We start from the raw sequence: 17241 nt of genomic DNA, 5'->3' as shown, positions 1-17241 counted from the left end.
CCTGTGGAAGCTAATTTGTCATGCTGTTGTGACTGGTGTCAGCTGAAATCTCCACTAATGAGGGGTTTCTTACACTGGATGCAAATTTGAGATGGGAATGAAAAAGGAGGTATAAATATGCAGAGAGGCAGATATTCCAGTTCATAAATGCCTTTCTGAAATCTTGGTTAAAAAATAGTTACAGGTGCTAGTCTGTTATCATTCTCTCACTCAAAGGCACTTATTAGATTTCTCTTTCCCGTTAACGTTGTGCGAAGGGAATAACATTTAAAACCACGCATTAGATAAAGGTATGGCAGACAAGAATAGTGTATTTAGAGGGATGACAAAGCCGGGGGACGGAGAACTGTCCATCGTGAGGAAAAGGCCCATATCTTTGAAAAGAGAAAGTTACACTAAAAGAGGGGGAGGTTTTGTAGAATTTGAGATCATAGGAATAGTTCTTGGCATGATGGCATGAAGAAAAATTCTGCAGTAACAACTACCTGGAATCTAGAACTATGAATTTTATTTTCATACTAAAAGTTGAAATGTTTACTATATTAAAGGTCATCTTAGACTTCAGAGATTTTGATTTTGTTTTTGCTTTTTTCCTTTCAAACCAGGGAGTATAAAGAAATAGGTGACCAAGGGGCTCCAGCTCAATACTTTAAAATAATTATTATTCTTTAGGTTTTAGGAAAGTTAGAGTAGACGTGAAGACAGAACACAGATTCCTGGTCGCACGTCTAGGACATTTCATTAAAGAAAATCTAAGACTTGTCTTCCTTTTAAAACGAATTGTTTTCTTTTCCCTTTGCATTTCTAATTCTGGAAAAGGTGGCGGCAGTGAATAAATACGACCCTCCCCCAGAAGTGGTCGCAGCCCAAGATCACGTGACCCACGTTGTCAACAGCATGACGCAGCCACAGAGGATCTTTGACAGGTATTCCTTAGGGACCCTTTGGGTAGAACTCAGGGTGGCCAGCACAGGACAACCTCATCATTTCCCTAGCCCTCTATTTTGTGACCCATGCCTTTCTCACCTCTCTGAGGGAGGGGATCAGGTCTTTATTTGACAGGCTGTGTAGTCTCAGATATAGCGTATTATCATCACATGTTTGAATATGGGGCTCCCTTGTTGGCATTTTCCCAAGTGTGGCGATGAGTGGATTCAACTTCCCTCTTTCATCTGGACCCTTGAATGACGGCTAGCCTGTGACATAGGATGGTGAAATGAAAAAGAAAAAAAGTTTGCCAACTTTTCTGCTGTAGGATAGAACCACAGACCTTAGCCTCATTAACAGAGAATTGTGATGACCTCTATCCATTGTCAGTTTCTCCTTAGCTGTGCGTGAATGCTAGATACCCCTGCCAAAGAGCACCCAAGACCGCAGGGTATACGTTAGAGTCCCTAGAAGGAGGCCCTCCTCGCCTAAGGGAAACCCGAAACAGTCTTTACAGTGATTGCCCTGAGCCCCAGGCAGCCTAGCAGGGAGAAGTCACCCAGCTTGGTTGAACACAGGAACAGAATCTCTCACCTCTGAGTTCGAAGACAGATTTACCACGATTTCTCCATATCTTTTTAAACAATCTGTTGGAGCAGATGGCCATTTACACTATAAGTATAATACAGAAATTCTATCAATGCCCAAAGGCATTTTAAAATTACTTGTAAAATCTCTTGGTTATAAATGGCTTCTCTTCTTCATGTGGTCTGCTCCTGTACTTCACACAGTTGGTTTCCCACAGAGAGAAAATGTTTTATTTTGCATCCAGGACATGATTTTTTTTTTTTTAAACATCTTGATTGGAGTATAATTGCTTTACAGTGGTGTGTTAGTTTCTGCTTTATAACAAAGTGAATCAGTTATACATATACATATGTCCCCATATCTCTTCCCTCTTGCATCTCCCTCCCTCCCACCCTCCCTATCGATTTTTTTACATGTAATTTAATAATGTAGACGTTGACAGTTTTATATATTTATGGTGGCTCTCTAGGTGAAATGATTTATCATTTATTTGCATACATCTGGAAAAGCACATTTGATTTAAAAGAAGGGCATTTATGTCCTCATTGTATTTCTTTTCTAGTTTATGAGATTGCTAGTTGTTTCATGCTTTAGGGTACATTTATATAAAAATATGTATCAAAGAAATTTACAGCAATGTCTGATAAACACGCATTTCTGGATCATTTCTGGCTGTCAGGCAGAGAAGAGCAAATGGCCAAGCAGCCCCAGGTGCTCTGGGGTGGAGCAGGGCTCACTTGGAAAAGCTCGTGGCGGCAGGAGCAGGGGTGCCACGCCCTTCCCACTCTGGGTCAGGACGCAGCTCCCTGGCAGCCCCAGGAGTCAGGCTCCAGGAGAGGAACGCTGACTCTTGGTCTCGGGACTTTTAGGCTGTGATATTGGGGAATCACTGTCCCCTCTTCCGGCGGGATTGGGCTGAGGATCCAATATTGAAATGACACGGCAGAACCTTGACTCTGGCCTGGTAGTCAGTGATAGCTTTCTTGCTCTCTCCTATGACAAGGTTCTCCGGGCTGATCTTGTACAAGCCCTGTCCGAACTCTGGAATCGGCCATTTCTCCAAGAAGCCCTGGTTTGTTTCAGTGAGAAATGGTATTTCCCAATCATAATGTGGGTGCTAGAGACAAACATGGCACTGGGTTGATCATTGTTTCCATGTCTTTTAGTGGACAGAGCTAGGAATATGTTTCCTTCCCTCCCTCCCTCCCTCCCTTCCCTCCCTCCCCTCCCCTCCCCTCCTTCTTTCCTTCCTTCCTTCCTTCCCTCCATTCATTGATCCATCTATCTATTCTTTCTTTCTATCTATCCATCCACCCATCTTGCCTATTTGTACCTACCTATTACATCTGTTCAATCTTTTATATCTATCTAATCTGTATCTAGATTGATCTATCTATAGATAGATGGTAAAACACCTCCTGAATTCATATTGGTACAATTCAATTTCAAGACTACAGTTGAGCTTTTACTTAATCTCATCTCTGTTACATCTGTATCTCCTTTTCTCCCTCACCAAAGACACAGAGGAAGATGGAATTAGAATATCCCATAATTACTCTTTTTTAGAGTCCCATATTACACCACAACAGTATCAGAATACCAGTAGTAACAATTACTGAAAACATTAAAAACATATTTTGCCTATGTTCCTCCCATTAACCATTCCCCCATTGTTTTTTATTGTGGTAAAAAAAAAAAATATATATATATATATAAAACATAAAATTTGCCATTTTAACCACTTTAAAGTGTACAGTTCAGTGGCATTAATTATATTCACAGTGTTGTGCAACCATCACCACCATCTGTTTCCAAAACTTTTTCATCACCCCGAACAGAAGCTCTGTAAACATTAGGCAATAACTCCCCATTTCCTGCTACTCCCAGTGCCTGGTAACTTCTAATGTACTTTCTGTCTCTATGAATTTGCCTACTGTATATATTTTATATAAGCATCAATCACTCCATTTTAAAAATAGTGTACTGTATTTATATTGTCAGAACATATATCCATCACACACTATACTTTCTCCTTTGCTGTCATTTAGTCTTAGTTCTCTGGGTAACGGCATATTTATTGCTCCCTGCCAGCCCTTACAACTGATGCCTCCTCTTGAGTCATTTTGGTTGTATGAAGCTTGTTCTCTAGCAGATTCCTTAGGAGGAGCTGTGGAATCAGTATCTCTTGAAATCTTGCATGTTGATAATATTCTCTGCCCTTTACACTTGAAAGTCACTTTTGCTATATGTAAAGTCCATGGCTCACACTTTTTCCCTTGACAATATTAGCAGGGTTTCTTCATTTTCTTTTGGTGCAAAACATTGCTGTCAAAAAACTGGTGACAATTTAATTTTCTTCCCCTTATAAATCATGTGTTCTCTTTTTCTAGCTGAATAATCCCCCCAACTTTTTTTAAGTCCAGTAATTTTACTAGACTATGTCTTGGTATTATTGTGACAACATTTATAGCCCAGTTGTTCTAGGCTAATATTCTCAGGTATGTTGTATAGTGTTATTTTATTTTTTTAAATTTCAGAAAGGTTTTCTTGAATGACAGTCTTTAATATTTGTTCCTTAGCTTTGGTTTTCTTCTTCAGGAAGATCTCCTTTGCCTATCCTCAATATTTGTCACTTTCTCTCAAAATTTTTCCTTTAATTACTTAAAAAAAATTATTTCGAGGTAATTTTAGATTCACATGCAGTTGTAAGAAATAATACAGAGAAATTCTAGATATCTTTCACCCAGTTTCCTCCAGTGGTAATAGCTTGCTTAGCTAAAGTAGAATATCAAAACCAGGAAGCTGACATTGATACAAGCCACCAACCTTAGCAGGTTTCACCAGTTTTGCATGTACTCCTGTGTACATTTAGTTCTATGCGATTTTATCACATGTGTAGATTCATATGAGCATGACTCCAGTCAAGATACAGGAGTTTTGTCACGTGGATCCCTTTGCTTCCCTTTTATAGCTACAGCCACCTCCCTCCTGCTCATCTTCCCTAACGTTTGGCAACCAATAATCTGTTCCCCTTCTCTGTAATGCTGTCATTTCAAGAAGGCTATATAAATGGAATCATAGAGTATATGTATAACCTTTTGGGGTTGACTTTTTTTTTTTTTTAAACTTAGCCTCTGTTGAATATATCAGTGGTTCATTCCTTTGTATTGCTGAGTAGTATTCCTTGGTATGAATGCACCACAATTAGTTTAACCAACCATCAAAGGACATCTGGGCTGATTCCAGTTTTGGGCTACTACAAATACAGCTTTTATGAGCATTCACGTGTAGGCTTCTGGACATTGCGGTTTCAGCCTGCCTGCTTTCTGCTGGATACCCGTTGTTTTGGGGTTCCCTTGTTTGCAGACGCTGCCCATTGCTCCCTCCTCCTTCCTCTTGCCCAGCTTCCTGTGCCATAAAAGTCTTGCGGGTTTGTGGCTTTTCATCTGGTTTGTTATTCACATTTTCCATGGGCTTTTGTTCTCAACTTTTTCTGTTTTCCTGTGAGTATTCAGAGAGATTGAAAAATTATGCTGCACTGCCCCCATTCTTCACAGAATCTATACCTCAACCATGATTTTTTTCAAAATATTATATTTTATTCCATATTTCTAGAATTTGTGTCTTGAGTGGAACCCAAACACTTCAGCTCTGCATGTTGCAAGACATTTTATATAAATTAGTCCTGTGGTCTTTTAGACCAGAAGCCATGCCGAGATTCATATATCAGCTCTTACTTATTAGTTGTTACTTTGAGCAAGTTAATTCACCTCTCTGTACTTCGGTTTCTTCATGTGTTAAGTGGGGATAATGATAGAATCATCTTCATTAGCTTCCTGTGATAATTAAATGAGGTAATGCATGTAAGACACCTAGAATAGCGCCTGGCATATAGTAATTGCTCAGGTAAATTTCAGTGATTACTGTTTTCTTTGCACATGAGTATTCTTTTTTTTTTTATTGGAGTATAATTGCTTTACAATGTTGTGTTAGTTTCACATCTGTGTTCTAATTCAACAGATACAGATGTTAAAGTTTACCTCTCAGAGGGCAGTCTTATTTCTTTCATTTTGAAGTTCTTGGGGAGAATACTTTATCAACCAAGAATTAATATCTCTTACCATATTTTTCCTTTAAAAAATGTTGTTAAGGTAAATTTTTTTGCTATTTTGCAATCGACTTGCTTCTGGAAAGTAGGACCATCCTTCCATAGAGTGTCTACATATAGCAAATGCTGGATTACTGGATTAATTGTGATTGTGACATGGACACTTTACACACTGGATGCATTAATATGCATGTCTGCTCTGCCCTGTTGCAGCACCCTTCCTAGTCTGGATGCCCCTTATCCTATGTTGGTATTAGCTGGTCCTCAAGCATGTGGTAAACGAGAACTTGCTCACCGCCTCTGCAGACAGTTCAGCACTTACTTCAGATATGGGTAAGTTTCTTTATTGGCTGGTAAGGCTGTAAAATGTCGGATATTGCTAATGTTGGCTATTCAAATGTACATAGAAGGCTTATGAGCTTCTTTTTATATACACTGTGATATTCACTGTATTTGTTTTTTTTACTTTAATCCTCCAAATGTTTTACTTAATTCAGTGACAGCCGAAATCACGCTCCAAGGTTTGGAAATACACGTGGTTGTAATAAAGCATCATGGTGTTGGAACACGGGCTCCTCCTGTTGCCATGTGGTGTGACAGAACGAATCACAATGTTGTGATGGATGGTGGGTGGGTCTGCACACCGGTGACAGCCTCTCCTTATCTCTGTTGGAGCTCATGCTGCCAGCACGTCAGCTGCTTTATTTCCACGCAGGTCTTTCTCTTTTGAGGCATATTTCAGAAGGAAGGAAAGAGAAATGGCAGCAAAAGATTTCCTTGTCCTTTCCCTCAGGTTAGCATTCAAAACACTTTCAGTTTTCTGGAGCAGATATTTTGCTGTGTGGTTCCCTAATGACTCAGTTAAAATAGCAGAATATATCCAAAAGACTAGAACAATCCTAGAAAATCTTCAGCTGGATTTACAGACTTTTTAAAGGTGTGTGGGTCTCAGATTTAGTTATTGCTGTGACCTTTTAAACTGGTTTCCTCTTTTATTTTTTTATGTATGGCAAAGACATTACTGTTAGATTAGTGATATTTGTCAGTGAGCTGAGAATGTGACTGCCAAGATATATAGGGCAGCAAGAAAAAGAAATGCAAATTATTTTCTAATGCTGCTGCATACAGGTTCCTTCCCTTAAGCTACACATGTTCAAACAATGTAAATACTATTTTCAACAGGTCCAGTTATCTAGAGATCTAAAATTACATCCCTCATTCGAACAACTCTAGAATACAAATACTATAGAATAATTTACTCATTAATATATTCTAAACACCCTGAAGCAACCAAAATAAATTAAAACTTAATATCAGAATTTAAAAGTACAGAGTGTCATTATGCTTATACAGCGGTACTGAACCTGTTTCAAAAGATAAGTGGAGCACAGTGAATGGACTATCAAAGTAGGGCAAAAAGGTGTATCCTGACTATCGTGCTAATGTGTAAACCTGGAACCTTTCAGCAAACCAAAGTGACTTACATAAACCAAAGCTTTCCCTGGTTAGAAGTCCTTTCACATCTCTGGCACCAATTCTGTTGCAAATGGTTCATAGCCGATCCTTCATATTGGTTTGTGATATGCACTCTGAGGCACGCTGGGCCAGATGTGTTCTTGGAGGTGTTTATTAACTCATCATCAAGATTCTGATCCAGTCGGCCTCAACATTCTCACCTGGATAGGCCCCCTCAATGTTCATTTTCATTAAATCCTGCTTTTCCCCTATTAGAATGTCTATCTGTCATGCTTGGCATGATGTATTTAATGTATGTTTCCCCTGCTCGACTGTAAGCCCAATGAGGGTGGGGACCAATGTCAGCTTTGCTCACCGCTGAGTTCTCATTGTTCAGCAGAAGGCCAGGAACTTAATAAATGCATGAGAAATATTTGCTAAATGAAAGACTAAGTGATTGAGTGAATGGATGGATGAATGAATCAATGGTATTATATGCAAAATTTACTGGGAAATGACTATGGTAAGAAGCGTAGGTGGTTTTTCCCAACCTCCACTGATGGATACATGGAGAGATGAAGGGATTCATTCATTTGTTCATCCATTCTTCCAATAAATATTTATTGAGTTCTTCCCATGTGATAGGCCCTGAAGATACAGTGGGAACAAGGTCGGTGAGGCCCTTGCCTTAATGAACTTGTAATCTGGTAGGGGACTTAGACCTTAGTTAGCATCATATGCAGTTTGTGTGGAGGCACAAGATGATGAAACAAAATCCTAAAATTAGCTTCCTGCTCCTATACTGTTACTGTTGCCACTGCTGTTTTTCTCCTCTGGATGGGATTAGTGGCAAGAGGAAAGACACCCATAAATACCCCACACTCATGCATCCACCTCCCTCACAGGCTCAGAAGCCTTGCCTAACCATGCACGGGCACCATTATGGGGGCAGAGGTCAGGGCTTGTTCAATAGCACATCATTCACCAAAGCAAGGATCAGGGAGCATATCACTGGATAAGAAAAGTTATTAGGGAGCTAGTAATTTCATGCATTGAGAAAGTCAGATAGTACTACTATTATATGTAGCAACTTTCTAATTTAAAAAAATGATAAAATCAAAGCACATCCTCAGGGGCAAGTCATTGCTCTTGTTTATTTTATTTATTTTTTTTTTGAATTTAATTTTATTTAATTTTTTATACAGCAGGTTCTTATTAGTCATCCATTTTATACATATCAGTGTATACCTGTCAATCCCAATCTCCCAGTTCATCACACAACCACCACCCCACCCCCTCACCTCTTTCCCCCCTTAGTGTCCATACGTTTGTTCTCTACATCTGTGTCTCAATTACTGTCCTGCAAACCGGTTCATCTGTACCATTTTTCTAGGTTCCACATACATGCGTTAATATATGATATTTGTTTTTCTCTTTCTGACTTACTTCACTCTGTGTGACAGTCTCTAGATCCATCCACGTCTCTACAAATGACCCAATTTCATTCCTTTTTATGGCTGAGTAATATTCCATTGTATATATGTACCACATCTTCTTTATCCATTCATCTGTCGCTGGGCATTTAGGTTGCTTCCGTGACCTGGCTATTGTACATAGAGCTGCAATGAACATTGAGGTGCATGTGTCTTTTTGAATTATGGTTTTCTCTGGGTATATGCCCAGTAGTGGGATTGCTGGGTCATATGGTAATTCTATTTTTAGTTCTTTAAGGAACCTCCATATTGTTCTCCATAGTGGCTGTATCAATTTACATTCCCAACAACAGTGCAGGAGGGTTCCCTTTTCTCCACACCCTCTCCAGCATTTGTTGTTTGTAGATTTTCTGATGATGCCCATTCTAACTGGTGTGAGGTGATACCTCGTTGTAGTTTTGATTTGCATTTCTCTAATAATTAGTGATGTTGAGCAGCCTTTCATGTGCTTCTTGGCCATCTGTATGTCTTCTTTGGAGAAATGTCTATTTAGGTCTTCTGCCCATTTTTGGATTGGGTTGTTTGTATTTTTGATATTGAGCTGCATGAGCTGTTTATATATTTTGGAGATTAATCCTTTGTCCATTGATTCGTTTGCAAATATCTTCTCCCATTTTGAAGGTTGTCTTTTCCTCTTGTTTATGGTTTCCTTGGCTGTGCAAAAGCTTTGAAGTTTCATTAGGTCCCATTTGTTTATTTTTGTTTTTATTTCCATTACTCTAGGAGGTGGATCAAAAAAGATCTTACTGTGATTTATGTCAAAGAGTGTTCTTCCTATGTTGTCCTCTAAGAGTTTTATAGTCTTACATTTAGGTCTCTAATCCATTTTGAGTTTATTTTTGTGTATGGTGTTAAGGAGTGTTCTAATTTCATTCTTTTACATGTAGCTGTCCAGTTTTTCCAGCACCACTTATAGAAGAGGCTGCCTTTTCTCCATTGTATATCCTTGCCTCCTTTATCATAGATTAGTTGACCATAGGTGTGTGGGTTTATCTCTGGGCTTTCTATCTTGTTCCATTGATCTATATTTCTGTATTTGTGCCAGTACCATATTGTCTTGATTACTGTAGCTTTGTAGTATAGTCTGAAGTCAGGGAGTCTGATTCCTCCAGCTCCGTTTTTTTCCCTCACGACTGCTTTGGCTATTCGGGGTCGTTTGTGTCTCCATACAAATTTTAAGATTTTTTGTTCTAGTTCCATAAAAAATGCCATTGGTAATTTGATAAGGATTGCATTGAATCTGTAGATTGCATTGGGTAGTATACTCATTTTCACAATATTGATTCTTCCAATCCAAGAACATGGTATATCTCTCCATCTGTTGGTATCATCTTTAATTTCTTTCATCAGTGTCTTATAGTTTTATGCATACAGGTCTTTTGTCTTCCTAGGTAGCTTTATTCCTAGGTATTTTATTCTTTTTGTTGCAATGGTAAATGGGAGTGTTTCCTTAATTTCCCTTTCAGATTTTTCATCATTAGTGTATAGGAATGCAAGAGATTTCTGTGCATTAATTTTGTATCCTGCAACTTCACCAAATTCATTGATTAGCTCTAGTAGTTTTCTGGTAGCATTTTTAGGATTCTCTATGTATAGTATCATGTCATCTGCAAACAGTGACAGTTTTACTTCTTCTTTTCCAATTTGTATTCCTTTTATTTCTTTTTCTTCTCTGATTGCCGTTGCTAGGACTTCCAAAACTATGTTGAATAATAGTGGTGAGAGTGGACATCCTTGTCTTGTTCTTGATCTTAGAGGAAATGGTTTCAGTTTTTCACCATTGAGAATGATGTCTGCTGTGGGTTTGTCATATATGGCCTTTATTATGTTGAGGTAGGTTCCCTCTATGCCCACTTACTGGAGAGTTTTTATCATAAATGGGTGTTGAATTTTGTCAAAAGCTTTTTCTGCATCTATTGAGACGATCATATGTTTTTTATTTTTCAATTTGTTAATATGGTGTATCACATTGATTGATTTGCGTATACTGAAGAATCCTTGCCTCCCTGGGATAAATCCCACTTGATCATGGTGTATGATCCTTTTAGTGTGTTGTTGGATTCTGTTTGCTAGTATTTTGTTCAGGATTTTTGCATCTATATTCATCAGTGATATTGGTCTGTAATTTTCTTTTTTTGTAGTATCTTTGTCTGGTTTTGGTATCAGGGTGATGGTGGCCTCATAGAATGGGTTTGGGAGTGTTCCTTCCTCTGCAATTTTTTGGAAGCATTTGAGAAGGATGGGCGTTAGCTCTTCTCTAAATGTTTGATAGAATTCACCTGTGAAGCCATCTGGTCCTGGCCTTTTGTTTGTTGGAAGATTTTTAATCACAGTTTCAATTTCATTACTTGTGATTGGTCTGTTCATATTTTCTTTTTCTTCCTGGTTCAGTCTTGGGAGGTTATACCTTTCTAAGAATTTGTCCATTTCTTCCAGGTTGTCCATTTTATTGGCATAGAGTTGCTTGTAGTAGTCTCTTAGGATGCTTTGTATTTCTGTGGTGTCTGTTGTAACTTCTCCTTTTTCATTTCTAATTTTATTGATTTGAGTCCTCTCCCTCTTTTTCTTGATGAGTCTGGCTAATGGTTTATCAATTTTGTTTATCTTCTCAAAGAACCAGCTTTTAGTTTTATTGATCTTTGCTATTGTTTTCTTTGTTTCTATTTCATTTATTTCTGCTCTGATCTTTATGATTTCTTTCCTTCTGCTAACTTTGGGTTTTGTTTGTTCTTCTTTCTCTAGTTCCTTTAGGTATAAGGTTAAGTTGTTTATTTGCGAATTTTCTTGTTTCTTGAAGTAGGATTGTATTGTTATAAATTCCCCCCTTAGAACTGCTTTTGCTGCATCCCATAGGTTTTGGATCATCGTGTTTTCATTGTCATTTTTCTCTAGGTATTTTTTGATTTCCTCTTTGATTTCTTCAGTGATCGCTTGGTTATTTAGTAACATTGTTTAGCCTCCATGTGTTTGTGTTTTTTACGTTGTTTTCCCTGTAATTGATTTCTAATCTCATAGCATTGTGGTCAGAAAAGATGCTCGATATTATTTCAATTTTCTTAAATTTATTGAGGCTTGATTTGTGACCCAAGATGTGATCTATCCTGGAAAATGTTACGTGCACACTTGAGAAGAAAGTGTAATCTGCTGTTTTTGGATGGAATGTCCTATAAATATCAATCAAATCTATCTGGTCTATTGTGTCATTTAAACCTTGTGTTTCCTGATTAATTTTCTGTTTGGATGATCTGTCCATTGGTGTAAATGATGTGTCAAAGTCCCCCATTATTATTGTGTTACTGTCGATTTCCTCTTTTATAGCTGTTAGCAGTTGCCTTATGTATTGAGGTGCTCCTATGTTGGGTGCATATATATTTATAATTGTTATATCTTCTTCTTGGATTGATCCCTTGATCATTATGTAGTGTCCTTCCTTGTCTCTTTTAACATTCTTTATTTTAAAGTCTATTTTATCTGATATGATTATTGCTACTCTAGCTTTCTTTTGATTTCCATTTGCATGGAATATCTTTTTCCATCTCCTCACTTTCAGTCTGTATGTGTCCCTAGGTCTGAAGTGGGTCTCTTGTAGACAGCATATATATGGGTCTTGTTTCTGTATCCATTCAGTAGCCTGTGTCTTTTGGTTGGAGCATTAATCCATTCATGTTTAAGGTAATTATCAATATGTATGTTCATATGACCATTTTCTTAATTGTTTTGGGTTTGTTTTTGTAGGTCCTTTTCTTCTCTTGTGTTTCCCAATTAGAGAAGTTCCTTTAGCATTTGTTGTAGAGCTGGTTTGGTGGTGCTGAATTCTCTTAGCTTTTGCTTGTCTGTAAAACTTTTGACTTCTCCATCGAATCTGAATGAGATCCTTGCCGGGTAGAGTAATCTTGGTTGTAGGTTCTTCCCTTTCATCACTTTAAGTATATCATGCCACTCCCTTGTGACTTGTAGAGTTTCTGCTGAGAAATCAGCTGTTAACCTTATGAGAGTTCCCTTGTATGTTATTTGGCATTCTTCCCTTGCTGCTTTCAATAATTTTTCTCTGTCTTTAATTTTTGCCATTTGATTAGTATGTGTTTTGGCGTGTTTCTCCTTGTGTTTATCCTGTATGGGACTCACTGCACTTCCTGGACTTGGGTGGCTATTTCCTTTCCCATGTTAGGGAAGTTTTCAACTATAACCTCTTCAAATATTTTCTCAGGTCCTTTCTCTCTCTCTTCTCATTCTGGGACCTCTATAATGCGAATGTTGTTGCATTTAGTGTTGTCCCAGAGGTGTCTTAGGCTGTCTTCTTTTCTTTTCATTCTTTTTTCTTTATTCTGTTCCACGGCAGTGAATTCTACCATTCTGTCTTCCAGGTCACTTATCTGTTCTTCTGCCTCATTTTTTCTGCTATTGATTCCTTCTAGTGTATTTTTCATTTCAGTTATTGTATTGCTCATCTCTGTTTGTTTGTTCTTTAATTCTTCTAGGTCTTTGTTCAACATTTCTTGCATCTTCTCGATCTTTGCCTCCATTGTTTTTCCGAGGTCCTGGATCATCTTCACTATCATTATTCTGAATTCTTTTTCTGGAAGGTTGCCTATCTCCACTTCATTTAGTTGTTTTTCTGGGGTTTTATCTTGTTCCTTCATCTGGTACATAGTTCTCTGCCTTTTCATCTTGTCTATCTTTCTATGAATGTGGTTTTTGTTCCACAGGCTGCAGGATTGTAGTTCTTCTTGCTTCTGCTGTCTGCCCTCTGGTGGATGAGGCTATCTAAGAGGCTTGTGCAAGTTTCCTGATGGGAGGGACTGGTGCTTGCTCTTGTTTAAATTTTCTTTTATTTTATTCTTTATCCAACATAAATTTTATTGATTTTTAATTAAATGGAAAAAAAAAGGCCTGAATACAGTGTCATTTCTCTGCCATTTGCTTGAATCTTTTCTTTCCCTCCTGTTTATCTCATTTTCTCCCAGCATTTTGTCTTCCTTTTTACATTGCATTCACCCAAGACCAAGACATTCAGTGAAATTTTCACATGCTAAGTTGCATATCCCGATGTATAAATATTAAAAACATGGCTCGGTGGTATAACAAATATTGGAGTGGCTGAGAGACTGTGCTCTTGTCCAAGGATCTGATTTTACTGTTTGTTCTTGGTTTTAGAAATAGGTTGGATGTTCTTTCTTTACTTGTATTAGTTATAAGTGGCCTAGAGATAGGCATTTCCTGCCTTCAGAGTCTCTCCATTTATTTCCAATCTTAATAGTACCATACAAATCAGTGGCTTCCTAGAAAAGTGCTGGGTAATGAGAGAAACGGAAAACAATACCAGCACGCCTGTTCATCTTCCAGATTTAAGGCCTTGAAAGTGATCTGAATAGTCATGAAAGCAAAACTGTATACTTCTTCGTTAGATCTCTATTTTATAGCAATCTCTATTTGTGTAACCTTTTTCATGATGTTGACTACTAACTATATTTTATTTTTAGCACTATAATACGGTAAAGTAAAAGCCTGCAGCTATTTAGCTAAATGAGATGGTATGAGCTATAGCTCCCCAAGTGCCATCTAATCTAATGTCTCTTTATACAGGTGTGACAGACTAGTAGAATGGTTTATTTATTCCTTCAGTCAGTGTTTCTTGAGCACCATCCATGTGCATTGTACCAGTGATAAAACTGTAAAGCAAGCAGACATGGGTCTTGCCCTCCTGGCAGCTTACACTCTACTGTGAGATTAGATAAGTAAATGCTAACAAGACAGTTTGATGGGTGCTATGATGAGGGAAGTAAAGAGCCTCTGTGACAGGAGAAATAAAAGATAAGTGGGATGTGAGATTTGAGACGGGGTGGGACGGGTGCCTGAAATCCAGGCAGAAAGAACAACAGGCACATTTGATTTTTTTGGCTGCGTTGGGTTTTTGTTGCTGCGCACAGGCTTTTTCTAGTTGCGGCAAGCAGGGGCTACTCTTTTGTTGTGGTGCACGGGCTTCTCATTGTGGTGGCTTCTCTTGTTGCAGAGCATGGGCTCTAGGCACGCCAGCTTCAGTAGTTGTGGCACACAGGCTAAGTAGTTGTGGCGCACGGGCTTAGTTCCTCCGAGGCATGTGGGATCTTCCCGGACCAGGGCTCAAACCCGTGTCCCCTGCATTGGCAGACGGATTCTTAACCACTGTGCCACCAGGGAAGCCTGGCACATTTGTTTAACTGAAAGTACACTGTAGTGTGGCTAAGCTTGAAGCATGGAGGAAGATGGCAGAAGACCAGAAAAATAGACAGGGGTCTGATCATAAGGGGTCTCTAAGCAGGGGAGTGTCATGATCACAGCTGCATTTTAGAAAGTGTCCCCTGTGGGCAGTTTGGGAGGGGGCCTGGGGAGGGAAGGCTGTAGATGAGGAGACTGGTTAAGATATAGTGACAGGTGATAATGGCATGGATTAGAAAGTGGTATGCAGTTACTGGAAAGTGGACAGAGTAGTGGCTTCCTGGAATTTGATACTCAGACACAGTATGTGCTGGAATCTTCTCTGTTTGTGATCTCTTAAATTGTGTCCAGCAGTTTATTGACATATATTTGCATTGGGCATTGGGACCAATTTAATTTGCCTACCAAATGCCCTAGGAATACCTGGGCTTTTATGGACACCCAGTGAAAGAGTTCCCTTACTAACAATATGGCATGCTATAAATGTGCTTGAATTTGGATGCGCTCACAGCCAAGCCTCTGCCTAAATATCTGCAGTAACAAGTTCATTATTTCTTGAAGCAATCTGGTCCAGAGTTGAGGTTCTAAATCTGCATGCTTCTGAATCACACTGAAAAAATTTCTACTTCCTCAGCTGCCTGCTAGCTCTTCTTAGACATTGTTTCTTCTTCCTCTTACATTTTCCTGGATTTAGTAATATTTCATTATTTGGCCTGGCCTTCCAGATTCCTTTCCCTCCTGATCATCTCCTCCTCTCCATGGACTTGGTTTGTTAGGATTCTCAATGACAGCTGGCCAGTGAATTGGCCTTTAAGAATGTCTGACTCACCCTTAGACTTTTAGCGCCAGTGTTGTATTCTGGGGTTAATCGCTAACACAGCTCTTTTGTCTGTTAAATGAAACTAACAGGGAGTATGGCTCCCATTACAAACCATGATTTAATTAATTTACCATGATTTAACTAGTAAATAATAAACTCATGGAAATGTAAATTACAATTGAAATTATATTTAGACAGGAGAGAGGAAAGATGTTGAAGGTGATGGCCCAAGCAAATTTCTTCGTCTAAAATTTGGCGTCATGTTTTTCTGAGTTTAATGAAACATTGCTTTCATTATGAAGTATTTCCTTTTTAAGACATTCATATTTGGGCAGCATACTACACAGCGAACATTTCTATATGTGAAAATTGGATGACCGATTCAAAAAACCACAGGTCATCTTAGGTCCTTCTTAATAGAAAGTTCCATAGTGGATGCTGGTTCTGTTATAGCTTTCTCCATGTCAGCGAAGCCGTCTCTTTATTTACCTGCCTAGAAGCCTCAGATTGCTTCTTTGCTTTGTCTTCCTTTTAGAAATTCTGAAAAAATCCCTGCTACTCAATTGCTTTGTTGGAAAATGCAAATTCAGTGCAGTGTGTATAGGCTATGCCAAGGGTGTGTGGTACAGGATGCCAAGTCAGCGAGTTATCTGTCCTGACTGTCAAGGACACCAGTAGACAGAAGGTCTCAGGTCCCTGCCAAGGGGTATAAAGAAATTCCAGTGCATGCAAACAGCACAACAAACGTCATGGTGTTTTGACAGCCTTCTCTTAAAATGTGCTCTTTCCTGTGTATACAATTTAAATGTAATGTTAAGACCTTTAAATTTATAGTATAGCTAATTCTTGATTATAAGGAAGGGGAACAGCGGTATGAATTAGAAAAGTTTGTCTGTCTTTGACTTTGAAGTGGAGAAGATTTGAGGTTGTGAGTTTACCCTCTTAGTGTGATACTAAAAGGACTTGACTTTGGTGTCATCCTGTGGTTGTTACTTAGTCACGTTACTTTACTGCTGTGCCTCAGTTTCATCATCTGTAAAATAAAAACAGTAGCACCTACCTCATGTCTTTTTGTGAGGAAATAGCATGTCAAGTGTCTAGCTACTTGCATCTCCTGTTTTAAAACCATAGGATAATCTAAAAATCAGTTTGCATTCCCAGAACTTAACATTGGGAAGTCAGCATGGTCTGAAATCAAGAGTCCTGGGCTAGATGGGAGCTCCACAGTCTAGTTCTGGGACCGATACTGGCCTGCTCTGTGGCCTCGGACAAGTCATTTTCATAGTCGTCTTAAAATGGAGCTCATCACAGCTGCCATCCACTTCACATGTTCGATTAATTCATTCATGTCACAAATATTTAGTAAATGCCCACTGTGGGCCAGGCATTGCGAATGCAGTGGCAGATAAGATGAACAAGATGAAGTGCTCTCCTCATGATTTGTATGTCCTGCTGGAGAAGATAGGAAAAAACAGATAAGAGAAGGCAATTTGGGTGATGGAGAGTAATTGGGGGCGTGGTGGGCTGGGGTAGGGATGCTATTTCAGGTAGCGGGCAGAAAAGGCCTCTCTGGTTGAGCTGAGAATGCCATTCAGCGTTGGAATCATGGCTTCCCGTGGGGGGTTCGTACACAGTACTGATAAGTGTGGCAAGAA

The 17241-nt window shown here is 38.9% G+C and overlaps 1 protein-coding gene across 1 annotated transcript in view; it reads left to right on the top strand.

Annotated features, from left to right (window-relative positions):
- The window catches only part of LRGUK (leucine rich repeats and guanylate kinase domain containing), a 124186-nt gene that overhangs the window by 58096 nt on the left and 48849 nt on the right, over nt 1-17241 (top strand). Inside the window, exons 10-11 of the mRNA XM_057549974.1 lie at nt 820-926; nt 5837-5956. Of these exons, the coding sequence (XP_057405957.1) occupies nt 820-926; nt 5837-5956 (227 nt within the window). The remainder of the gene's footprint in view (nt 1-819; nt 927-5836; nt 5957-17241) is intronic.

This window comes from Balaenoptera acutorostrata, chromosome 7 (assembly GCF_949987535.1).
Source record: "Balaenoptera acutorostrata chromosome 7, mBalAcu1.1, whole genome shotgun sequence".
Classification (NCBI taxonomy): Eukaryota; Metazoa; Chordata; class Mammalia; order Artiodactyla; family Balaenopteridae; genus Balaenoptera; species Balaenoptera acutorostrata.
This window is presented reverse-complemented; position numbering and strand designations above follow the sequence as displayed.